General features: G+C 30.3%; 1 protein-coding gene across 1 annotated transcript in view; it reads right to left on the minus strand.

The window, feature by feature from the left end:
* LOC107455185 (uncharacterized) overlaps positions 1–26,387 on the minus strand; it is an 83,082-nt gene extending 56,695 nt beyond the window's left edge. Inside the window, exon 1 of the mRNA XM_016072665.5 lies at positions 26,136–26,387. Coding sequence (XP_015928151.2) covers positions 26,136–26,195 — 60 coding nt within the window. The 5' untranslated portion in view covers positions 26,196–26,387. The remainder of the gene's footprint in view (positions 1–26,135) is intronic.
* Positions 26,388–27,133: the final 746 nt, after the last annotated feature.

Consider the following 27,133-nt stretch of genomic DNA (forward strand, 5'->3'; position numbering starts at 1 on the left):
CGACCGTTCGCATAAATCATTGCAATATGCCATGTCTGCTGTGAACAAAATTCACAGTAATGCTCTCTACGATTGATTATTCAGACAGCTGTGTAAGAAGAACAATGAAGAATTCAATCGCTTGCTACTATACAGCGAGATTCGCTGGTTTTCCAAAAGCTTCTGTCTCAATAGGCATTGGAATCTTTTCGACTCTTCGGAAACAGAGATGTATCTCTGAGAGACAGATTGCTGGAATTTAAGAAAGACTTAGGCAGATTTATCTGTAAAATTTAAGGGGAATAAGTTACATCTTCAAGACAACGAGCTCAATTCGATCCCTACAAAATCAGTTATTTCTGCCTTCTTAAAAAAGCTCATTTTGTGGAAGCAGAATTTTGGTTGGAATGAGTTCAGCCAAGCATGAGAAATTCGCTCTGATGATGCACAAGAATATTCTCAACACCTTGACTCTTTGCACATGGACTTTTTTGACCGTTTTAAAGATGTTTTGTTCCCTAGAAGTGCCTCAATGGGCTTATGGGTTCTGAACACTTTTGTGAATATTGAAACAGCAGAGGTTCAGATTTGGTCGAAGTTTTAACTAATGAAACTTTGAAATGGTGATCGTCTCGCAGAATTTTTGCTTAAAGGTAACGTCAGTCGTCTCTATCCTGAACTGTAGACTACCTTTAAAAAATTTTTAATTGCCATTCCTTCCTCCTAACTTGTCGAACGTGGATTCAGTGCTGTTACAGATTCTGTCACGAAAAGAAGAAATCGACTCGAAATTGTGCAGCTAGTGTATTTGCGTCTTCATCTAAAAGTATTGAACCGACTGTTAAGAAATTGGTTCTGAACCATTAAGTACAATCATCCCACCAACATAGTTACTTGAATGTTTAGTTGATACTTCTTTTTACTTTTAAAAATATTTTGGGTGTTTTTTTATTTATCTAATTAAGAATAAATCATTTTTTAAGCATAGGTTTCTTTGTTGTATTTTTTTTCCTTAAACGTATTTATTTTGATCATAACAAACGGACTGCGTTTACCTGCCATGAGAAAATTATCGAGTTAATCTACACATTTTTTTTTAAAAAAACAAACAAATTTAAAGCGTAAAAAAATTGTTTAAAGATGTTGCTTCTTATAATTCAGCACACCTCCCTCCGTCCCCACGCTCTAAATAACTAGATTTTCACGAAGGGGGGCGTTGAAATGCTTTTTGCTCTATAAGGGGGCGGCAACGTTAAAAAGGTTGAGAATCTAAGATTTAAAACAATGACTAACGCTTAACCAATCAGAAAATTCCATTTCGTTTTGCACTCATCCCTATTTAATTAATGAACTAATATTTGAAAAAACAGTATATCACAGTATGAACAGTATAAAACAGTATATATTATAGCATTAAGAGTGTCATCCACTACAAGAAAAAATGTATTTGAAGTTGAGTGGATGAATAAAAAGTATTTAATTGAAGATTGAAAATTTGAACAAGATATAGGGAGAGTAGTGAACTAATAGTAGGAATTGAAAAAAAGGAGGAAAAAAACGGAATTAACGTTCTACATATTTTACTAGAGAAAAAGAAAATAAATGAAAACGTTTGAGTCGTCTGTAAATAGCTGAAAACTACAAATAAGAAAAGCTAATTTTCTGCAAACAAATGGAGGAGATTTAAGTTTAAAAAAAATAATAATTTTCCTTCGAGTGAAAATCATACATTCTTCTTAAGCGGAAGATGAAGCTAATCATTACGTCACGGGCCATAGACCAGCCAGATTCAATAAATTCCTGAAGGAAAAAAAAATAAATACATTTTTCACTTAAATATTTTGTAGTGGATCCAGTTCAGTCACGAAAACGGGATTGGAAAAGTCACTCCTCAATGGTTCACTGATTCGTTCTTGAACATCGCGAAAGTGTATCTTGCTGTAAGGCTTGTTGCTGTTTTTCGTATTTTTTCTTCATCTTGCACTTGAACCGTGTCTAAGCTACAAACGGTTCTTTCGGATTGTCGGAGACACTTTGTTTCGCCTCGACACACGCGCCTGCCGACAGACTAGACTAATTTGTGCTATCAATCAACTCAGTTTAGTTGATAGGCTGCTGGATAAATCGGCTGAGCTTCTTAGAAAGGAAAAATTCTTGAAACATAAAAATATATTCGGAAAGGTTAGTTTGATACCCATAGCTTAGCTGTTGTTTGGCCTACTTATTGGGCGAATATTCCGACGAGAGAAACTTTTGCTTTCAAATTTTTGCTAAGAATAACTTCTTTTTTCCGTCGATCCATCTTTCCTCAGACGATATTTATAAATCGGCTGCTTGAACAATGAGGCTTTGAAATGTAAAAATATCTACTACATTTGATTGATTTTATTTGATTTTATAATCATCGCTGAACAGGTAACCCAATTTTGGGTTTACTATTACCTATATTCAACTTTGTAGCCTTGTAATTTTTAACCGAATCTAGAGAACAAGTGAACTCCTGCATCAAGTATTTGGAGAAATTTGCGTCCGCGGAGGACTTTTTTATAGAACTAACCCGCATTTGCGTTGCATGGAGAGGAAAACCACGGAAACCTCCCACGGTTAGCCTGACGGCAAAGGGACTCTAACCATGATCCGTTTACCACTGAGGATATTTTACGTTAGCACTGTGGTCGGTGAAAGCCAGAGGCAGATTTCGTATCGATCAGTTATCGCTGGGATTCGAACCCGGTGTCACCTCACTGGAAGGTGAACACTCTATCCCCTGAGCCATCACGGTTCTTGTACCTTAATTAAGTTTATTTCTACTAATATTTAATAAAAGATTATACATGTAATTGAAATTAAACTAATCAATTAAAATATCTATGATAACAGCACCCTTCATGGTGGGATGGCCCACCTTCAAAGAAAGAGTCACCCCCACCTTTGAATAGAAATTGGGCCTTGCTAATTTTCAGCTTAACTAGGGTATTCCATTAAAGCGAGGAATGAAGAGTTTTTCGCATTTCACTTAAGCAACGTAAGAATGAACAGTTTTTGTACTCTCAAAAGTTTGTTTCTCTCATTCTATAAACTTATTAATTGATTGTATTGACTTGATTCCCTATAAATAAATAAAGGATTTTAAGTTAATCTACTTCACTATGAGATTTTAAACCCTTGGAATCTTGGTATTTAATTTTTGACGTGATTGATGATCAATTTTATTAACTATCATGCTGATTGATTATTATCGCTCAATTTTTTTGCTGGCGAAAAATAAATAATTAACTTTTATGTTAATTTGAACGCACAGAAACGTTACTATTGTTTCAGAAAAAGATTTTATTTTCACTTCAACGATTGCTTAGTAGGTAATATTCAGATTATCTACAGTCCCTGGCCAAATTATTAGTCGCACTCTAAGATTCTATGTAAAATATTAATTATCAGGTGTTACTATGCAACTTTATTGTTTTTACGAGACTGAAACCGGTTTGCACTTGTGTACATTCGTGTATCAATGGGTTAAAGTAGACGATATATAATATAAATTCGAAGATAGGATAAATTAGACGATATATTATATAAATGTTGAATAATTATTATATCAAGTATTATATTAGTATATTATAATGTATACCAAATTATTAGAGCCACTGTACTGTTTCAATAATTGCGTGTTTTGCACGAGTTTTTATGCCATACTTTTATATTTAAACATACACGTAATGGGTTTTTATTTAGGAGATTTTTTATATACTTCCTGTTTGTATTTATTTTTAACGTATTGCATTACAGTGTTTACCAATTGATACACGAACACAAACAAGTGCAAACCGGTTTAAGCAGCGTCAAAACAATAATGCTGTGTAATATCACCTGATAATTAAGATTTTACACAGAATCTTATAGTGTGTCTAATAATTTGGTCAGGGACTGAATGTAAATTGAGAAATGAAATTTTTTTTTGTCACTTTAACAGATCACCCTAGTTAATTTTCACATCTACTAGATAATTTGCAATTCAACTGATTTCAAACTTTAGCTGTAATATACATAAACGAGAAAGAAAAGCGGATAAAAAACAAAACAACGACCGATGGTCAACATCGAAGCAGATTAGAATTATATGAAAAGAATCGTTTGACCAATGACGCGGCGTTTTGTTTTGTTTATTTGTCGTCAACAAACAACGGTGCAACCCTTTTTCTTACAGACTCATAAACAAGGATGTCCACTTGAGAGGGGTAAAGGAGTGTAAAGGAACAATCCTAACAGATTATTCACGGGTGACAAATCATGCGTGTACAGAGGATGATTCTGGCGCTCTGCAAACTGATGATAACCAAGTTCAGTTAACTCCCACAGCCTCTGATATTAATCTTTTGCTTGACAGAAACCGTTCCGCTTTAAAACAATTTCGGAGCGTACGTTGAAAATAATAAAGCAAATGAAAAACTAAGGAAAATCCAAACATTATTCTTATCTGAGATTCGGTGATGGAATTCAACCCATACGCGCCACGATACGTGGGTTTAAAAAGTTATCTCTTTACAATACTGAAACGTGAGTGTACGGTGCGCAAAAAAAAAATAAATAAATAAATAAAAAATACGGATGAATAACTTTTGATCTAATGATTGAATCTTCACGTTCTAGGATTCAATCTTAATGCTTCGAGGTGGTGACCTCATATATGCTAATATATTAATGCAGACGATATTTTAAGTTACGAAACCAGACACAAAGGCGTACTTTCTCTGAATAAAAGTAACTTTTTTTCCCCTACAGATTCGAATTTTTGACCCTCAAAGCCGCAATCTGGGAAATAGGGTCCCCATATTTTCGTCAGGGGTACGACTCAGAGTTTGGACTCTTTATTGTTAACTTTCCTTTTTGCGTATTTCACCATATCTTGAGAAGTTAATGGCTCTCTTAATGATTCGAGGAGGTGACCTCGAATATGCTAGATGAAATAGTGAAAACGATATGAAATAGTGCAAACGATATGAAATAGTGCAAACGATATTTTAAGTTATGAAATTAGATAAAAAAAAACTTACTTTCTCTCATTAAACACGCCTTTTTTTTGTTGATGGATTTGGATTTTTGACTCCCAAAATATAGGGGGTAGCCGCAATTCGGGAGTCCCAATAGTTTGGTCAGGAAAGTTGTTTAAAGTATAGACCCCTTAATGTTAATTTTACTTTACTTTATTAATTAACGTACTTTTTATAACTTTTTTCGTATTTTGTCATATCTCGTGAAATTTCTAGGTAGTTTGAAAATTTTTTGAGCGCTATTATAAAATACGTTTATCAAAAGAAAATTCCATGCAAACAACTAATTTTAATAAATATTTATAATTTTTTATTATTTTGTTTAATAATAGTCGAAAAAATTTCGAACAGTAAGGTACACAGTTTTTTACATCATCTTAAAGAAAGTGATTTTACATGGCAAAATACAAACTTCAAAATTGGTCGAATAATTCATGAGAAGTCGAATTTCAACGTATGGCTTTTTTGAGCTTATATATTGTTTGCACCTAATAGCCTCTTCGAACCATTAAGAATGAGTCCTAGAATGTGAATATTCGATCATTAGATCAAAAGTTATTCATCCGTTTTTTTTGTGCACTGTACAACTCGTCGTACAAAGATGTACTTAAAAAAAATACTGACTTTAGGAATTACAGGGTTACAAAAAATATAGGGATCATTTTTGAATGTTTATATTTCCAAAATTTATTACATAAATTCAGCGATGTTTCTCAATATGTCGACCTCCGGCATAATAGATTTGTCTATAACGCTTCGGCCAGGATTTTAAAGCCCGCAAAATGATTTCCTGGGGGATTTTCTTCACCTCTTCTCTAATAGCTCTTTGAAGACCTCTCAATGTAGAAATTCTTCGCTTATTCAGTTTGTTTTTCAGATGTCACCATAGGAAATAGTCGCATGGTGCAGCATCAGGACTGTTTGGAATCCATTGTTCTGATCTCAGGAATTGCACTTGCTGATCTGATAGGAATTTCTGGGTGGTCTTGGATGCATGCGATGGGGCAGAGTCCTGATAGAACACAGCATCCCCATTAGGGTACAATCTGCAGTAATCATCCTTAAGAAAGTGCTTTAATATCTTCTGTATGTAATACTCAGAATTTATTTTGGCCCCAGGTTTCACAAACCGAGGTTTGGTCTCACCATGGGCTGATATGCCCATCCAAACCATTACGCCTTTGGGATGAGGCACCGTGGTTGATGGTGTCAAGTCTCGCCTGTTCTGCCCGCGACTAAGATATTGAACTTTAGATTTAGCATTGGTATCAGATAGATTGATCCAAGCTTCAACAGTTGTAATGAACTTTCGCCATCTGTCCTTACGGAGAAGCTTGTAGAGGGGCCATGAACGTTGCCTCCTAATCAGCACCGATCTCTCACTTAAATGATGACATTTAGGTTTTTTATTGCATTTTTTTTCAACTTTTGTTTTAGTTGATAGCTTACAACTTGCTGACTCACGTTAAAAGCTTTAGCCAGGCTTGCCTGTGTTGGTGGATCCGGTTTTGATGTCATCTTATCAAGCTTCTGCAAATCTGATTTCTTCAATTTGCTTGGCCGTCCACTTCTTTTTGGCTTTGCATTATTTTGCATCGATCCGAGTTTTGAATTCTTGATGCGACTGATATGGCTGAGTGAAATCTCAATACCTTTCTTTCTAAAATGGATTTGTATAATCCTGTGGCTCCAGCGAAGTTCTAAAAATGCTTGTACTTGACCAATTAGCTTTTCGTCAAATTTCTTCAAAGGCATTTTTGTGATTTTATGAAATACTATTGCAATTGAAAGTCTAATAGCAGAGCTTTAGATCAGTAAGCTATATATGTAAAAAGATTTTAAAACTTTAGTGGTAGATAGCCACAAAAGTGATCCCTATACTTTTTTGTTACCCTGTATTTCTCATGCCTTAGATTCGTAGATGGGATTTAACTGCTACTGGCATTCGTCACATAGATTTCAAAAGATAGCAAAACAAAAGAAAATTTCTTAATTTTTTTAATATTAAATTCAGCTTAAGAGCAACAGTTAAATAAACACTATTTTATAACATATTGAATCCGTTAATATATTATGCAAGCACCAAAAAAAGATGGGGGGCTTTGTTATTTGTTTATTTTTGTTGAGACGGGGGGAGAGGAGGAGTATCAGCAATGCGTACGTAAGACATTTTAAATCCATTATTTTTATTTATTTATTTATTTTTCTAATTTCACAAAAAAGCAACAAGAGTCGCGATGGCTTAGGGGACAGAGCATTTGCCTTCCAATGAGTTGAACCGGGTTCGAATCCCAGCGAGAGCTGATCGATACGAATTCCGCATCCTTGCATCAACCACAGTGCTGCCGTGAAATATCCTCAGTGGTAGACTCATGGGTTAGAGCCCTTGCAGTCAGACTAACCGTGGGAGGCTTTCATGGTCTTACTCTCCGTGTAACGCAAATGGGGGGGGGGATTTTTATCAAAAAAGTCCTCCACGGAGGAAAAATTTCTCCCAATACTTTATCCAAGAGTTCCCTTGCCTTCTGGATTGGGTTCAAAATTACAAGACTACGGAGTTGAACATTAGTTGTCGTTAAGCCAAAAATTGGGTCGGCTGTTCAACGACGGTTGTAAAAAAAATGTAAAAAAAGCAATAAAGAAATTGAAGAAAAAATGCACTTGGAAAAATTAAGACATAAAGAAGTTAATTTTGGAAAAAAAGAATAAGTTGGATGAATATTTCGTCAAGGAGTTTCGAATTTTGTAGAATAAATTAAAGCGCAAATTTTGTTTTACGACAAGTTGCATCGTTGATTTATTCCTAAAATTCTTTAAATTAGATAACTACATGGTGAAAGTCAAAGCGTGTGGGTGGGTTGTTGCGCCTTTCTTACATAATCATGAGAGTAGTAATTTGGTTAATTTTTGATGACACGGGGGCAGGGAGAAGTGAGTTCGAAAACGCCTAAAATATGCTTACGTAATGCTTAAACAGCCCTTTATATCTGAAAATGTCGAAGATTGAATTTAGAATTAATGTTTAGCACCCTGTTAATCAAAAGTATACTCCTGGTGGTCAGGATAAGCAAAATATAAAACGTAAAAAAGTTTCTGTAAAGTTTAGTTAACATAAAATAAGTTATGTTCGAAGACGAAAAATATTCCTTTAATTACTATAGTCCATTTTAGAAGAAGTACTGCAGGGCACGTCGAATTTATTGGGATGTTTTTTTCAAAGGTTCTCCCGCTTAGAATTAATTCCAAATGATTTTAAACTTTGGGAAAATATTATTTAAAATAACAGATTTTCTTATAATATAAATAATTTTTTATAAAATATGTAAACATTTTTTCATTATATTTTATATATATGTTACGGTAAATGACCTAAATCGGGTGAATGTCGACTTTCACTGGTGAATGCCTACAATCACATATTGGTGAAAGTCCGAAATATTTGTTACATCAGATTTGATATTAATTTATTCGTTGATATTATTAGATTCATTCGATATTTCAATTTCTGCTGAGGATAGCTTAGAAGAAACGTCAGTGTTCGAAACACCGGTAAAATCACATACCAGTGTAGGCCATACCGGCAAATGTATACCGGGTAATTATGTAATTTATTTTTTTATACTTTTGAGGCCGTTTTGAGTGTGCACGCTCCTCTTTTATTTCAGGAAGATTTCAATTTTTTCGACCCAGTTTGAACACTTATAATATGTAATAAGCACCTGTTCTTTTTTTTTCTTTTTTTTTTAGAAAAATTTTTTAAAGACTTTTTTGTTAAGAATGACAAAAGATAACTTGTTTACAATATAATAAGAGTAAGCTGAACATGATTTATTGATTCGTAATTTATAAAAAAAATGCAGCTCATTAAAAAAAAAAACTTATGAAATAATATTTAATTTGAAAATAAATATGTTAAATATATACATATTAAATACATATTAAATAAATGATATATTAAAAATAATATTTAATTTAAAAAGTAGAATTTGTTTTGATAAAAATCCCTATTCATAAATTTTTATTGAAAAATATTATATATAATTTCTTAAAAAAATATTTTAATTATTTTTTTAAATGTCAGGCCCCGAACTCTCGTTCTTTGCCTCGGAAGATGCCGGATGTACTGCTCTTCCCCGTGGGCACCTGTTACCAAAGTCAGGGAGGCGTGCAGCATTCCTCACTGTCACAGATACTCGTCCATAGGAGGAGCCACATTCACACATCACTCAGCAGAAAGCAACTCACGGAAAGAAATATGTAGGTTTCGAACCCGCAACCGTTGGCTTCACAGTCAGGCAAGCTGACCGTGAAGCCAATGGCTGGCGTTTTAAGTGTTAAAATGGTGATTAGAAGGAAAACGATTCGGTAGAGGGGAAAAAACAGTATACTAAAAATAATTATTTTCTTCGTAATAGTGTTATGTTTATAAATTTATAAATAGTTATTGAAAATATAAATGTTTCCAAAAAATTATTTTACAATAAGGATGATATTTAGTAAGAAGGACCTTTCGTTTAAAAATGGGCACTGTACATTTATGATTACTAATTAACATTTTATAATAGTTCGCATAAATGATACGAAATTCCAAATTTCCTACGTTATATCTATATATATATATTTCTCTTACACGGCGACAAAAAAAGCCTCATTACAACTCCCCGAATGACAACAATAGAAAATCGACCAATGATTGCCGCTAAAAATGTCACATGCCAAATCTAGCTGAGGTGGCTCAACATATAGCACTTCGAAAAGCGGAAACTGAAATAACCTTAAGCTAGGCAGAAGTGAGTAGTCTTTATCGATAGATGTCTATTTTAGTATTTTGTCGAAAGCGCTTTGTTTTCACGAATTTATATATTACGAATTTATTTGACGATTTTTGATTTATATCACGAATTTATTTGTTTTATTATTGTTATTGGTTATTCATTGAAAAATGAGTCACAGTCGTGCTGTTACGCTTAAAGATTTTATATTATAGCACATTTCTAATAGGTTTAACGAATTACATGTCATTTATTTGAATTCAAATTTATTTTAATGACTTAGTATTTACTAAAAAGATGTAATTTTTTTTTTAAAAAAAGTTGTTACATGGATTTGAATGATTGTTTTGAATTCTTAGAATTTTGTGTATTTGCAATGTACCTAAGTTAGTAGCGAGCGAAGCGAGCTTGGCTTGCGAAGCAAACCATATAAGATTGCGTAGCAATTTTCGGGGGTGGGCGAGCGTTAGCGAGCAGGGGACCCAGCCCACTAGTTTATTGTAAAATTTGCAGTTTTTTGATAAGCTAATTTTTACAATAAAGATATTTAGAAATAAAAACCTTTTGGTCTAAGGGATGTTAAAAATGTTTTAATTATTTGTATAAATGTAATAAAAAAATTTCATTTTCAGCGAAACATTTTCTTTTGAAGCTCTTTTTTTTCGGACATGCAATTAAAAAAATAAACAATTGAAAAGTGTAATCACTTCAATATAAATCCTTTTCGTTACACTTAAAATAAAAATAAAAAATACAAAGGAAAAGAGAAAAACGGGATGACTTAGTTGGATGACTAATAATGAAAAGGAAAAGCGACATCAAATAAAAGAAAATTACGGTGTAATGTCAAACGATAAAATATTTTTTTAAAAATTTATTTATTTTACTTTTGTTACAGGTTACGTAGATGCAGGTCAATACTTTGACATACAGAGAATAAACGAACATTCACTGAAAGGAATGGGAAAAATAGCTTAAATAAATATTTATGAATTCTAAAGACCGGTATGAATTATAGAATAAAACTTATTCTTTTTTATGCTTAGAAGAAGATCGCCTGCTCGCTTAAGAACTATTCGATTACGTAAGAAATGAAGGAGGGAAAATAAAAATTCCAACGAGACAATAAGGGGAAAAGAAGGAGTGACAGTATTGAAACAATGCACACAGAATCTGGGTGAACAACAATGGCGTGACATTAGGATCTAGTGAGTTTGAAGCAATCCATCTCGTTTGCAGAGGAAACACAGTTAAACTTCAATCAGATATAAAGAATACTTTAGAATAAAAATTTTCATAAGGTTAAGTAAAAGGTCGTTTTGTGTTTTTAAGGTAATAAAAAGAACTATCTTTTTCTCTTTAGCCTAAATGTTAGAAAGAATTACTTTTATTATCGTTTTAATATTGAAGTCGTATTACTTATACCGTTTATGTTTTTCTTTATTTGGCTATATATGAGTAATATCTGGAAAACTGATGCAGGAAGTTAGTTCATTATTTCATTGCTTAAAGCTGAGATGGCCAACTCATCGTTTAAAATACGACCAAATCTCATCGCGTGAAAGATGACCAACCCACAGAACGCGTGGCACCGTATAGCACGGTCGTGCTATTTATAAACGCGAGCGAATATTTAATGAAAATTTTTTAATAAAAATGTAAAATTAAAGATGTTGCCTAAACTTAATTGAAATAACAACAGTAATTATCAAATGTATTGAAATTTTAAAATTCAAAATAACAAGCAATTTTACAGGACTTGGCTGTCAGATATTGTAGTAGATCTGCATCAACTAAAAATCGGAGTCAAATGTTTCTTATCGTGGTCATAATAAAATCAATTTGTTGTTAAGATATCGTTCTCATATCCTTATTTTAAAATATCGTTATCGTATCGAAAATTAAAATCGTATCGTTATTGTTGCGACATTTTGACATGATTCGTATCACGTTGTATCAAAATATAATTGCATATCGATCAAAATAGCGTTCTGATATGCATCTAAAGCATCTGCAAGAACTAAACCTATAGATGGCTTGCTGGAAAAAGCCTATTAATTAATTTCGGCTTATTTAATAATTATTTAGAAGTAAACGTTTCAATTTATTAAATTTTTTGTGTATAAAATCAAAATTACGGAACCGTTAAAATATTTATTATCAATAACACTTGATTTTGTATTTTTGTTTTGTTGGTTATACTATTTCTTAAATTTCCTCTTTTCAGACTTACTGAAAGAAAATGTGCTATATTAAATTATTGTTATCGATAATAACATATTATCTAGCATGACTTGGCTGACTCAATACCCCAAAAGTGAACCCAAACATATTGTAGTCCCTGCGTAGTGTGTAATTGCATTTTTCATTCTGTGCTATTATATTGTATATAGTGAAGGTGACCTCGAACTATAATCGACCTTAAACAAGAAATATAAAAAAATGTTTTGAAGTCAATTCCTACTTAGCAGGGTTCGTGATTTTTTTTAATTTTTTTTAAAAAAATCAAAAAAATCGGATTATTTTGATTTAAATCGGATTTTTTTGATTTAAATCAGATTTTTTTGATTTTTATTCAAATACACTATAAGAGCTTCAATTTATGATTAAAAAAACTTTATAAATGTTTAATCAAAATTAAATTAATATTAAAACTATATTATAACAATATTTTAGAAGCTCTAACTTATTAAAATAATTTTTTATTATAATGCATAGCGACCATTTTAATACAAAGGCATGATTGAAATTAAAAGACAAGATAAAAAAGATAATTTAAAGAATACTACTTTAACTAGTAACACAAAGTTTCAATTAGCACACCATAATTGTGATCGCTTTTTTTTTCTCTTGATTTATAAAATGGCAAAATAAATGCAACAGATTGTGTTAATAAATGTTGTCATTCATCAAAAAATAAATATTCAATCTATATATTTTTATGTTAAAATATTCATTTTTAATCCTATATCAAAATACATAAGTTAAGCTAAATAAAATTTTTAAAAAATCTATGTACTCATTGGAATTTTTTTTCACAAAAGAAAATCTGATAATTTCAAAGATACCGTGAACATATTTTGAGAAAAAAAAAATACCAGTGAATAACCCTTCTGCTTCCAATAGACTTTGAAAGGGAAGAATGACACTATATCAGGAAAAAAATATCTGAACTCAGCTTTATTTTTTCTTTCTATTTTTGGCATATTAAGGTAATTTCTTTTTAATATAGCCTCAAACTTTAGAAATATAGAAATTTCCATCAATAAACTATAATGTAGATTAGAATTCCATGCTTTTTTAATCAAAAGGTTAACATTTGCTTTTTTTCTTTTTGAAAAAAAATCATGTTTATTTACTTTCTATAGCTATGCAAGTCTATATTAAGACAGCATTAAATATTTACTTTAATCTGTACTTTCAATGTTAAGAATCAAAATATTTTTAAACATGTAATTTCAAATGTGTTTAACACACACCAAGAAAGAAAGTAATTTCGTTAACTAAAATTAATTAATGCAGCAATTTATTTAAAGTAAATTTTAAAACTAAGAAAAGAAAATAATAAAAGTATCAATAATTTAAAGCGCTGTTTTTTAACTTTTAAAATCAAAATAATATATATATAAAAATCAATTGATTTAAATCAATGATTTTTTAAAAAAAATCATTTGATTTTAATCATGATTTAAATCGTGATTTAAATCAAGCTGATTTAAATCAACGAACCCTGCTACTTAGGTCAAAAAATTTTTATTTTTATTTTATTTACTTTTTATTAAATAATTAGAAAAATTTCTCCCATATAAAACTAAAATTAATGAATTAAATTTAATTAATGAATTAATATGTGAAAAAATTGTATTAACATCAAGTGTCATCCACTACAAGTTTAAAAAAAGTGTATTTGAAGTTGAGTGGATGAGTAAAGAGTATTTTATGAACAATTGATTATTTGAACAAGATATATAAATATATATAGGGAGAGTGTGAATTAATGGCACCGTCAATACTTAGTGCAAATTCGAATTTGGCACTTTTCAAGTGCTGCTATTCAGTATTATGTTTTTTTTTTCCACGTTAAAAATGTGTGGAATTTGAAGATAGAAGTCTCCTCTATTACTACAAACTTCGAATTTTAAGACAATCTCAGAGTGTGTTTTGTTTATCCAATGTCAACAACTTTCCGAGAACGTCGGACGTCGAAAAGTGAGTGTGGAAACTTTATCTGTGAAATACAAAGACGTTGATAAAATAATTGTCGTAAGTGCAAAATTTTTTATTTATATATTAATAAACAATTACATCATGTTAGCGTTAAAAAAATTTGAAAATTGATAACAAATAAACGGAAAATGAAACAAAATGCATTGTGGGGCTACTTTGTGCAAAGTTTCATTCGGTTTTTTTTCGACAGAAAAATTGTCAGACGTTATAAAAAAAATACCTGGAACGAGAAACTACCGAGATTATACTTTAGAAATTCTGCAACAATGTTTGTCGATTGCAGAAGCTTCTCGGAAGTACAAAATCCACAGAAATACTATCTCTAATAAAATGTACAAGAAACACGTGAAACGTGATGGTAAACTATTATTTATCTGCCACAAAGATTTTTCTAATGAATTAATCAAACGATTTAACTCATAAAAATATATTTTATAGGACATCATGAGATTTTGACAGAAACTGAAGAGCGAGTTCTGTCATGTTTATTCCAGCATGTTATGTTCAAATTTATCATTATTATGAATGTTAATAAATATGTAATAATTATTATTCTTGAAATTTCAGCCATTTCAATGTTCAAAAATGTATAGGGTTTCCTTTTGTATAAACTCAAATGTTTTGAAATAAACATTCTTTTTAAGAAAAAATTCTTTATAAAAAATGGTTTTTTAACGCTGAAAATTATTTTCAAGCTAATATCCTTACATATCTTGATGTTTTTGTTATTAAAAATGTCAACAATTAACTTTTTTAACAATTTCATATCAATATTTTACTAAAAACATGATTATTAAACTGAATTGCTACCGCTGCACAAAGTAGCCCCACTTGGGGGCTGCTTTGTGCAAGGTATGTTTTGACTTATTATTTGTAAATATTACACACAAATAATGCCAGTATTGATCAAATTCACTCGTCTGAGTCCAGTTATGAATATAATATCGATAAATTTTACTAAAGTTTGAATTAACATAGTTTTTTTACATGTCAAAGTTCAAAAACTGCGAAATCCTGCACAAAGTAGCCTCACATGACGGTAGAAATTGGAGAAAAAAAAGGCGCGTGGTATCAGACAATTATAAAAGTATTATTTTGGTGACGTGGACCACACGTACTACCACGTAATGTTCTTTATTGAATTTATCTGACACAGCGATTATAAAATAATTAAATATTTAAATGTGCGCAATAAACTATTTTTTTGTTCAAATAGATTTATAAGTTAGAAATTATCACTGATGTTATCTTTAAAATATATGAAAAACTGAATCACTTATAGTAAAATTTTAAAAAAATGACTAACGCTTAACCCATCAGAAAATTCCATTTCGTTTTTCGCTCGCCCCTATTTAATGAATGAATTAATATTTAAAAAAAACAGTATTAACATCAAGTGTCATTAACTACAAGTTCATGAAAATATGTATTTGAACTCGAGTGAATGAATAATGAGTATTTTATTAAACGATTGAAAATTTGAACAAGATATAGGGAGAGTAGTGAACTAATAGTCGGAATTGAAAAAGTAACGTATGGAAAAAAAATAATAATAAAAGGAAGCAGAAAATCTGCTGAGTATATGCGCAGCTGTTTACCTTGAAATTCGCGCCGTTTATAAATGTGGAAGTATACTTGACAAGAGGAGGAGAATAATCATAGTAAAAAAAGGATTGTTTTTTAATTTCCCCAAAGCCTCTGAATATTTTGTAATAATCTTTTAAAAAGTCCTTTACACTTAACCGTAGTAACACGGGTGTGACAGGGGCTTAATTTTTGAGGGGGACGAAAATAAATTACGTCACAATAATTTTCAAAATTTCACACGTAATGAAAAAAAATTCCCGATATGTGTTAATGCATGCAAAAAATATAAATTATTCTTATATCTTACTTGTTATTAACTTTAATGAATTTAAGTCGACGATTATTCGTAAAAATGTTCTTTATTTGTTTGAATTGATGAGGGGGATGATTAGAGATTTATTGAGGACTGTGGATATACTCGTTCTCCCCACCCCCATGCATCGGAATGATGCTCGTCTTTTCATTATAAAAATTTATGTTTACATATCAGGTAATAATATTGTTAATAATATGGTTGATATATGAATGAAACCAAATTCGATTCGTTTTTAATAGCTATTTATTTAATAAGCAGGTTTCCAACAGGCTTCGAAAGTAGTTTTCGAATTGCATCTGTTTATAGTAAAAAAAAAAAAATTAATAAATAAAAAAGAGATCCAACACAACCTCATTTTTTTCCTTAAGAGAACGCCAAAACCGCGAAAGAAACTTTTCGTCGCCAATTCTCTTTCTCCTTCATAACTAATTTATAATTTAAAATTTGAAAATAAAAGAAAAAGCAATATGAGACAAACCTAGAGTAAGTCGTAAGTTTTAATAGCTGAAAAAAAAGTACTTCTAAACATTAAAATGCAAACAAATTATTAGAAAAGAGAACTTCTCCGTTGCGTAATGCTAAGTTAACATCTCATAATTTATTTTCATTTGTATATTTTAAAATTTTCTTTTCAGTATTTGAAACTACATGGCTTAGAACTCTCTTTTTCTACACTTTAAATTATAAATTAGTAATGAAGGAGAAAGAGAATTTGGGACGAAAAGTTTCTTCCGCGGTATTGGCGTCCTCTTAAGAAGCTTGAGGTTTCAAAAGTAATTTTCTAAATTGATCTCTCGTATGTTTAACTAGAAATAATTTTTTTAAAATTACGATTCATTTTGAATTTTTAATCGAATAATTATCAAAAATTTTATAAGTGAAATTGCATGACTTAAGGGTAAAACTTTCTCTGCATTTTAAACTATGTAACTTCAAATGGCAAACTTTTGTATCAAAATGAAACCGGTTGTATAGTTCTCGATAAAAGAAAATTAAACTAAGTAATTTTTTATAAAGTTTTATTTCTCACAAACAAGTTCAGATTATTAAAATGATCATATCAGAAACGAATTCAGATCATTAAATCAATATTCAAATCTTCTTATCTCCAACAATTGAGCAAAAATAGAAAATAAACCAACTTAAATAACTTTTGTTCTAATGGTTGAGATTTCAAATATTTTCGAAAGAAAGTTCACTTTCAATTCATCCAATTAATTATTGATAAATAGGGAATAAATTACGAGACACAAAAACGAACTTTTTTCTTTGAATAAGCCTCAATATTTTTTCATCGGAAGATTTGAATTCTTGATAACATTAAATCTCGAGTAGGGGGGGGGGTTCTAAAATTATAGATTGTTCTTAAAACAAGACTTTTTTTCTTTTTTAATTTTGTAACTTTGAAACTTTACTGATTTCGTCAAAAGTCTTATCGTTTAAAATTACATAGTTTAAAATGCTGAAGGAATTTTTAATATCTCATAGTTGCAAAAGGTTTCCAATTTGCTTAAAAAGTTCCCTAAATATATGCGAAATAGGGAAAAAAAACTTTTTTCTAAACTGTAGATACCATATCCTTTAGATAAAAACTACTTGCCCTTATTTTGATAGTTAATCTGTTGAGAGAAAAAAAAAAGTTAGGTTATAAGATAATACGGTTGCGTGCTTGTTCTTTAAATTTAATTAAAGTTTAGCCCTAATTAATTATCCTAATTCAGATCTAACCTTTAAACCATTAAGATTAACACCAATCTTCATAGTTTAAAGAGTGTATATGTTACCGTTAAAGTATGAAATCCGTTATTTTATAGAATACCTAGTTATTCCATGAAATAACTGATCGTGTCCGTTAAAGTGTAAAACTCTCTTGTATTTCATGGTTTAACTAGTTATTTCATAGAATAACGATCTGCAGCCCGTTAAAGTGTAAAATAATCTATATCATATATCTCGCTCGGTTCGCACTGGTCAGGGATTTAAAAAACATTCGTGTAAAACCCAATGTGTCACCAAAATTTTTTGTTTGTTTTAGAAATAATGTTCTTTGTAATTCCAAGTGTCATTTTAGTAATCCTTGTTGGAACAAATGATTTTATGGTACGTTTCTATAAATACCATTTATACGCTGCATAAATTAGATAAATGGCTTATTTTTCATTTATTTGTCTATCATTAGTTTATTTATAGAATACCTAGTTATTTCATTTTAGATAAATTGTTTATTTTACACATTAACTGTCTCTTATTAGTTAATTTATAGAATACCTAGTTATTTCATAGAATAACTAGTTAAAGTGTCAAATTAATAATATATTACACACTTTAACGGACACGATCAGTTATTTCATGGAATAACTAGGTATTCTATGAAATAACTGCATTATATACTTTAACGGTAACATATATGTTACCGTCAATGACCGAAATCGAGAGAGTGTCGACTTTCACTGCTGAATGTCAACAATCACATAGTCACTTTGGTTGAATGTCCGAAATATTTCCTATATCCGATTTGATATTAATTTATTCGTTGATATTATTATATTTATTTGATATTTTAATATCTGCTGAGGATAGATTGGGAGAAATATCAGTGTTCGGAGTATCGGTTTTAAAGGCATACTGAGCAGTGTCACTTGAACTTAAAAAAACATTGATGTAGGGCATATCGGGCAAATGTGTACCGGACAGTGGCATTTGATCTTAAAAAAACATTGATGTAAAGCATACCGAGAAAATGTATATCAGGCAGTGGTACTTAACTAGACCTATTATATATTTTGGACATTTACCAAAGCGACTATGTGATTGTCAACATTCATCGTTGGAAGTCAACAACTACCCATTTCGGTCATTGACAGTAACATATATTAAAAAAAAAAATCTGAATTGAAAATTCTTAATATGACTGAGTAACGGTAACAGCAGTCATTTCCTTGCAGTGAATGACCTTTCTTACTTTTTAACGAATTGAAAGTAAAATGAATCTTGTAAGAAACCGCATTGCCTTCCACGAAATAATCTTTCGTTAATTTTAAGAGTAGAACTGGGTACTTGCACTTCAAGAAGAAGAAGATTACAATACTCATACATGTGACCAATGACGTCAGCACCAGTTGATCGTTTGCAAGCAAAATGGCGTATTAAAGTTTAGTTAAGTTTCCCCACATAAATCAGAATGTTAATTAACGTGAAGTTAATTAAATACAGCGCAGTATCACGCATCGAATTAGTTGAAATATAATTATTTCTCGTCTACGTCTTTTACTTAACTTAGATTTATTAATTGTTTATGTATTTTACTTCATCCGTGATATTTTTTGTTTTGTGATGCCTAATTAGTTTGATACCTAATTCGGTTGTAACTTCGATGCCTAATTAGTTTGTTTATGTTTTACGTGGCTTTGTTCCTGTCTTTGTGTTAAGTAAGAAATAATAGTGGGAAAATTGAAATCATTGTGAAAAAATCTTTGTGTAGGAATATGGAATGTGCCACTGAAGAGAATTGATACTTGACAGGTTTGGCTTACTCGAAATAAAATAAAAAGAACAGTTGCAAACGTAAGCAAATGCCACGCGTCAACAGCCAATCAGAATCGATATGCCCACACTAGGTCACTTGCAGGTAACCCATTGGGTGCCCCTTGGCTTGGAGTGGTTCAATTTGATTGTTGTTGTTAATTTACGTCGCACTAGACCTGCACAATGGACTATTGGCGACGGTCTGGGAAACATCCCGGAGGATGATCCGAAGACATGCCATCTCAATTTTGATCCTCTGCGGAGGGGATGGCAACCCCGCTTCGGTAGCCCGACGACCTGCGCGCGAAGTCGAGCACTTTACGGTAGCACAGTTTAACGAGGACCAATACCGCACACCCTCGGTCCCTACGCAGACTGATCCAAGTGGTCACCCACCCGCACACTGACCGCAGCCAGTGATGCTTGACTTCGGTGATCTGCTGGGAACCATGTCTTAACGATCAGTCCACTGCGGGACTGATTGTTCAATTTGAAGAATTATGTTTATGATATTTGATTACAATTTTGTTTGATAAATTAACATCACTATTAAATATTTAAATGTGTTTTAGTCATTTTAAAAGGATTTGTTATATAGTATAAGAAAAATATGATACATTTTGACGCTGATCTTGTCGTCTGTAAAAACAAATTCGCCCCAACTTTAAATTTTTACTGAGAAATTACATGAAGTTGGTGAGTTAAAAAGCTGGCAAGTTTTTGTTAAAGAAAAATTTTTATTGGTTTTAACAGAGAATAAAATTACGGCATCAAAATCCTTTGTCAAACACCTGCTTCGAAAATTGAAAACAAAAAAAAAAAGAAACCCTAAAAATTTTATTCAATGCATTTGTTTAAAAATAATTAGTGAAATTTTAATAATAATAAATAATTTAATAATAATAAATAATTTAATAATAATAAATAATTTAATAATAATAAATAGTTTAATTATGAGAAATTTTAATTGATATAAATTTGTATAAAAAGACAAACTCTCTGGTAAAGTGGCAACCTCGTTTACAAGAAACGTTAATCGCCATACTCTTACTGACGCCAACGATGCTTAACTAATTTAAGTAATCGATGCACATTGAAATAAAATTTAAAAAAAAATATTAGCAATGTTAAAAATCGCGAAATCCGTAAAGTAAAGGATTTATTAGTTTCGGTTAACCGTAAAAAAGCGCCGTACTGTCATTGATGCCAATGATGTCTAATTAATGTTGGTAGTATGTATCAATTTTTTTTAATATTTTATAACCGTCGGTGGACAGTCGACCCAATTTTGGGTTTACAACTACTAATGTTCAACTCCGTAGTCTTGTAATTTTGAATCCAATCCAGAAGAAAAGGGAACTCTTGAATCATTGGGAGAAATTTACCTTTGGGGAGGACTTTTAGGTGGGACTAACTAGCAGTTGCGTTACATGTAGAGGAAAACCTCCCGCGGTTAGCCTGAGGGCAAGGAGACTCCAACGTATGATTCGTCTACCACTGAGGATATTTTACGTCAGCACTGTGGTGGGTCCGAGCCGCGTGTGGAATTCGTATCGATCATCCATCTCTGGGATTCGAACCTGATTCACCTCAAAAGATTTAACTTTAATTCTCAGTGATTCACATCGGAAATGGGTATTTCTTAAATATCTTGTAACAAATAACAGTTTCAAGGATACTATATTTTCCGTTGGTATTATTAATAAAAAAATAATGATAATACGAATAGAAAATTAGAAAAATCATCAGAATGTTTTTTTTTTTTTTTGTTAAAATTTAAGAAAAGAAAACCCAAAATTTGCTTCTCTAATTCCGTTCTTTGGAATAAAGTACGATTTAAGGATAAAAGATTTAACTTTAATTCTCAGTGATTCACATCGGAAATGGGTATTTCTTAAATATCCTGTTACAGATATTATTATTCACTGAGAATCTCATTTTTCATGGATATGGTCATTGATTGTATTATTCATTTTTTTTTCCTCACGTCAGTTGTGATAATACGCGTGATAAATTATAGATTGCGCTGAAAGCGAGTAATCAGTAAGAATTGTAAATTTGGATGAAATATATTATTCTCCGTAACGCTCGGAATAATTTTAAATACATGTCACTTCTAACACTATATTTTTTGCTCTTCAGAATAAAAAAAAAAGAAAAAAAATTTAACGAGAATTTATGAGATCTGATATTCTTATAACAAGACTGCGTCTTTGGATTTTAGTAAAAACGAGGTTAATTACATTATAACTCTAAGACGAGTTGTAGCTAAGTTAAAAGTAAATTGCAATTAAGATTAGTTTTATTAGATCAAAAGATAGTTAGGGCGACTCCTTTTTAAATTGAGAAAAGTTCTCGAGATAGGGTAAGAGAGTTAACCATAAGGCAACATTTTATTAATAGAAATTATGTTTTCACTTTATAAAAATAATAACATATTTAAGTTATTCAATGGAAAAAAGGAAATTTTATTTCAATTTTTTTTTACTTTTTATGAATTTTTAAACTTTTATGAACATTTTAAAATATCCATGTATTACCTGTCAAAATTTGTTTAGTAAAATTTTGATAAGCTCAAAAGAAATATTGTTTCCATGAAAAATTCAAATGAGAGTTCGTCTATAAATGATGTCAAGCTTTTTTTAATTTTTTAAATTGTTTTGACCCTTTTTTACCTTTGTCATAAAGTATCACACTTCATCATGCCCTTTACCCCCTTTATCTCATGTCACACTTCATCATACCCTTTACCCCTTATATCTCATGTCACACTTCATCATACCCTTTATCCCCTTTATATCATGTCACTTTACATCATACCCTTATCCCCTTTATATCATGTCACACTTCATCATACCCTTTACCCCTTATATCTCATGTCACACTTCATCATACCCTTTATCCCCTTCATATCATGTCACACTTTACTACTACATTCAAACATCTTAGTAGCAAAACTCATGTTATATATTTCGAACTTTATTTCTAAATTTTAACTGCGATTTTTAATAGAATTGGTGAGCATACAATTATAAGTGGACTTTTTATGAAAAAAAAAATGATGTAAAAAAAAAAAACACCGAATAAATATTTAATTTATTGATTTTAATTTTATTCGAAATGGGGGATATTTCGCAAGCTGCCGTAATTTCCCTTATTCCCTTTATATCATTAACGGCACGGGACATTAATATATTAAAATAAGGTTTTAAAAAAAGTTTTGTTAACACTATATAACAAAAGGTGTAATAAACAAGATATTTCCGAAATGTTCGAAAAATTGATTATTTTTTTCTACTTGATGCATAAAACAAAATTATAACCAGTTTAAAAAAAAAAACAGAGTGAAAAATTTAATTTTTTTAAATAGAATTTTGTAGGAGCATATTGAAAGACTGGAAAAAACAAATTGCTGATATACCTAACATTTTAAAATATTATTAAAAATCAAACGTATACATACTTTAAAAATAACTTTACTTTTAATGGTCTTATTTATGAATATGTTACCGTGACAGACAGAAATCGAGAGAGTGTCGATTTTCATCGGTGAATGTCAACAATCACATAGTCGCTTAGGTGAATGTCCGAAATATTTGTTACATCCGATTTCATATTAATTTATTCGTTGATATTATTATATTTATTCGGTATTTTAATATCTGCTGTGGATAGATTAGGAGAAACATCAATGTTCGGAGTACTGGTTAAATGCACACAGGGTAGTGGCACTTGACTATAATAAAACATTGATGTAGGGCATACCGGGCAAATGTAAACAGGGCAGGGCAACATAACTAGACCTTATATGGTATTTCGGACATTTACCAAAGCGACTATGTGATTGTCAACATTCACCGGTGGAAGTCAACAACCACCAATTTCGGTCAATCACAATAGCATATATAGTACATATAATTATAAAAATTATAATATAAAACGGTGAATTAGTGTATGGGCGATCACTGGCGGGAAAATTGTTATCATTTTTTAATTTTAAATTTATTGTTATTTATTAAATATTTATCGAAATTTTATTTTCATGCATATTTCATGATATGGCATATTATTCGATCTTGAATATAAAGATGTATCTTCATAGGATTATGTATTTTCTCATATTATTTTATACTATATTCTATATTGTTTTACATATTCTTTTATAAAAGAATATATAGAGCAATATAGGAATGTGAACCTTATCAACTGTTATCAATAATAAATAAAATTACCATCAGTCTCATAGTTAGCATGATTTTTTTAAAGAAATATTTCTGATAAATTGTTAAATTTTCGTCTTGTAAAATTTATTTTAATATAAATATAGCACTAAAAATAAAGAGAAAGAAAAGTGATTAAAATTTAAGAACACATGCTATCTCAGCATTAAAAAAAAATCCTATTTAGTGTGTTTCATTGAAATAGAATGCCAATATTGAAAATTTCGCTTCCATTGAAACTTTATAAATAAATTATCTTTTAATTAGTAAATCTTTGGATTTTTCTGTTTTTGAGATAAATTTCAATTATGATTCCTATCAATAAATAAACTGAAATAAAAAATAGTAATTAATACAAAATATATTTATATTTAAGAAATATATCAATATTTCATAAATAAAAATAAATCTACATTTAATATATAAAAATATATCTATATTTGATATATAAAATTATATCTATATTTGATACATAAAAATGTATTTATATTTATTTGATGTATAAAGATAAATCGATATTTCATATATAAAAATGTATCTATATTTGATAAAAGGAAGAGACGAGTGCAGTTATTTTCATCTCTGATTGCAGTGCATTCAGGGATAAATCTTTTCAGATCATTTCAATATGTTTCATATATACCAAGTTTAATTAATATAAAATTAATATAAATAATTAATAGAAAATTAATTTTGAATAAATAAAATGAGATAGTTTTATGTCAAATAAATAATGTATTCTAAGCATGCAGAGAGGGAAATTTGTTTAAAATAAGAAACTAGTATTAACTTTAAAAAACCGTAGAGATTAATGCTTCATAATTTATGTTTTATAATTAATGCTTCATAATTAATCTTTAATAATTATATTTTTATATTTTTTATTATAAATTATCCATTACTATTTCATAATTAATATTTAAAAACTCGTTCCTAACATGGTTTTACGAATAATTTTCCATCACTTTTTTATAATGAATTTTTTATTATTGTTTTATAACTAATTTACAATTATTACTTTGCAACTTAATTTCTAATGATTGTTTTGTAACTAATACCCTATTATTACTATTATTATTTCATCGTTAATTTCCTTTTTTTAGTGTTTATAGCAAATTTCCTATTATTAATTTATTATTAATTCCCCTTATTGCATTGTCTGTAACTAATTTTAAACCGTATTAAGTGCTCAATACAGAAATGTCTGTCATTTTTTTGATTAAGTCACTCGGGTTAATAATAATAAGATTTGAGGAAACGTAGTAGAACTTCAGGAAACACAATATTCAAAACATATTAAAGATTCAAACAGTTAATATCAGTTAATACAGATAATTAACTAATTTCCGATTATTAGTTAATTTCTAATGATTGTATTATAACTAATTTCCTATTATTATTATTATTTCATCGTTAATTTCCTTTTTTTAGTGTTTATAACAAATTTCCTATTATTAATTTATTATTAATTCCCCTTATTGCATTGTCTGTAACTAATTTTAAACCGTATTCTTAAGTGCTCAATACAGAAATGTCTGTCATTTTTTTGATTAAGTCACTCGGGTTAATAATAATAAGATTTGAGGAAACGTAGTAGAACTTCAGGAAACACAATATTCAAAACATATTAAAGATTCAAACAGTTAATATCAGTTAATACAGATAATTAACTAATTTCCGATTATTAGTTAATTTCTAATGATTGTATTATAACTAATTTCCTATTACTATTATTATTTCATCGTTAATTTCCTTTTTTTTAGTGTTTATAGCAAATTTCCTATTATTAATTTATTATTAATTCCTCTTATTGCATTGTCTGTAACTAATTTTAAACCGTATTCTTAAGTGCTCAATACTGAAATGTCTATCATTTTTTGATTAAGTCACTCAGGTTAATAATAATAAGATTTGAGGAAACGTAGAAATTCAGGAAACACAATATTCAGAAAATATTAAAGATTCAAACAGTTAATATCAGTTAATACAGATAATTAACTAATTTCCTATTATTAGTTAATTTCTAATGATTGTTTTATAACTAATTTCCTATTATTATAATTATCTCATCGTTAATTTCATTTTTTTAGTGTTTATAACACATTTCCTATTATTAATTTATAGTTAATTCCCTTTGTTGCATTGCTCGTAACTAATTTTACACAGTGTTCTTAAGCGCTCAATACTGAAATGTCTGTCATTTTTTTTATTATATCATTTTGGTTAATAATTATAAGATTTGAGGAAACTTAGTAGAACTTCAGGAAACACAATATTCAAATTATATTTAATATTCAGACAGTTAATATCAGTTAATACAGCCTTCTCTATACCTGCTTTTAGGTAGGATGAAGAATCATTTTCTAGGAATAGAGTGGACGGCCTTGAGATCGCCGTATAAATATAAACAACACTTATTACCTAAGCGGGAAAAGAAAAAAAAGAAGTAAAAGTTACTCACCAGACCCAAAACTACAGCAGTCACTGTAGATGCAGCAAGGCTACACCCACAAAATCCCATGGTGTTGTTATTTTTTAGGAACAAACACTTCCAAAAGTTTTAAATCTTGGACGATGCCTAATATTTACAGGCTTGGATTTAATTTTTCACCTGCCGATAAGTCATCTCGCCGATCACGCCGACGCACTATCTCTGCGAGCGAGTCGCTCGTATTGTGGCCATTGCGTCACGTTGAACAGATGGCTTGTCGAAGAGGCGGAGTTATTAGTGTGACGTAATGAGTGTTTACGGCTGGAGCGTTTTGATATGCGAACCCGTTCAGACGATAGGAATTCGGTTAAATGTCCGGTGATAAAACGATATTATATTGTTCTCTTTGATTACATTGTATATTTTGCCACATCGTTTATTTTATTTATTTTTAATCAAGAATTTCTTGCAGTTGGTCAACAATACTATTCTAAATAATTAATTTTTTTAGTGTAGTTAATTTTATAGATGATCATTATACTGCCGTGCAATAGAAAAACCAATGTAATCAGCAAGCAACTCAAAATTGAGATTTTTATACATTTGGCTTTTTTGTTTGACCAGCTACATATTTTAAAACCGTTGTTGAACAGCTGACCCAATTTTAGACGAAAAATGTTTAACTATGTAGCCTTGTAATTGTAAACCCAATTCAAAAGACAAGAGACTGTGAGAAATTCGCCTTCGCGATTGGACTTTTTAATGGAACTAACACGCATTGGCGTTTCATGGAGAGGAAAACCACGAAAACCTCCCACTGTTAGCCACTGAAGATATTTAACCACTTAACCTCTTAACCACTTGAGGATATTTTATGTCAGAACTGTGGTCAGTGGAAGCTGGGTTTAATAATTTGTATCCCGTTTTTAATATTTGTAGCTGGGATTTGAATCCCGTTCAACTCATTGGAAAGCGAACGCTCTCTCCCCTGAGCCAGCCTAAATCTGTTAGAAAAAGTTTAAGGTATT

The sequence above is a fragment of the Parasteatoda tepidariorum genome, chromosome 7 (assembly GCF_982258835.1).
Source record: "Parasteatoda tepidariorum strain Cologne lab strain chromosome 7, Ptep-v5.0, whole genome shotgun sequence".
Lineage (NCBI taxonomy): Eukaryota > Metazoa > Arthropoda > Arachnida > Araneae > Theridiidae > Parasteatoda > Parasteatoda tepidariorum.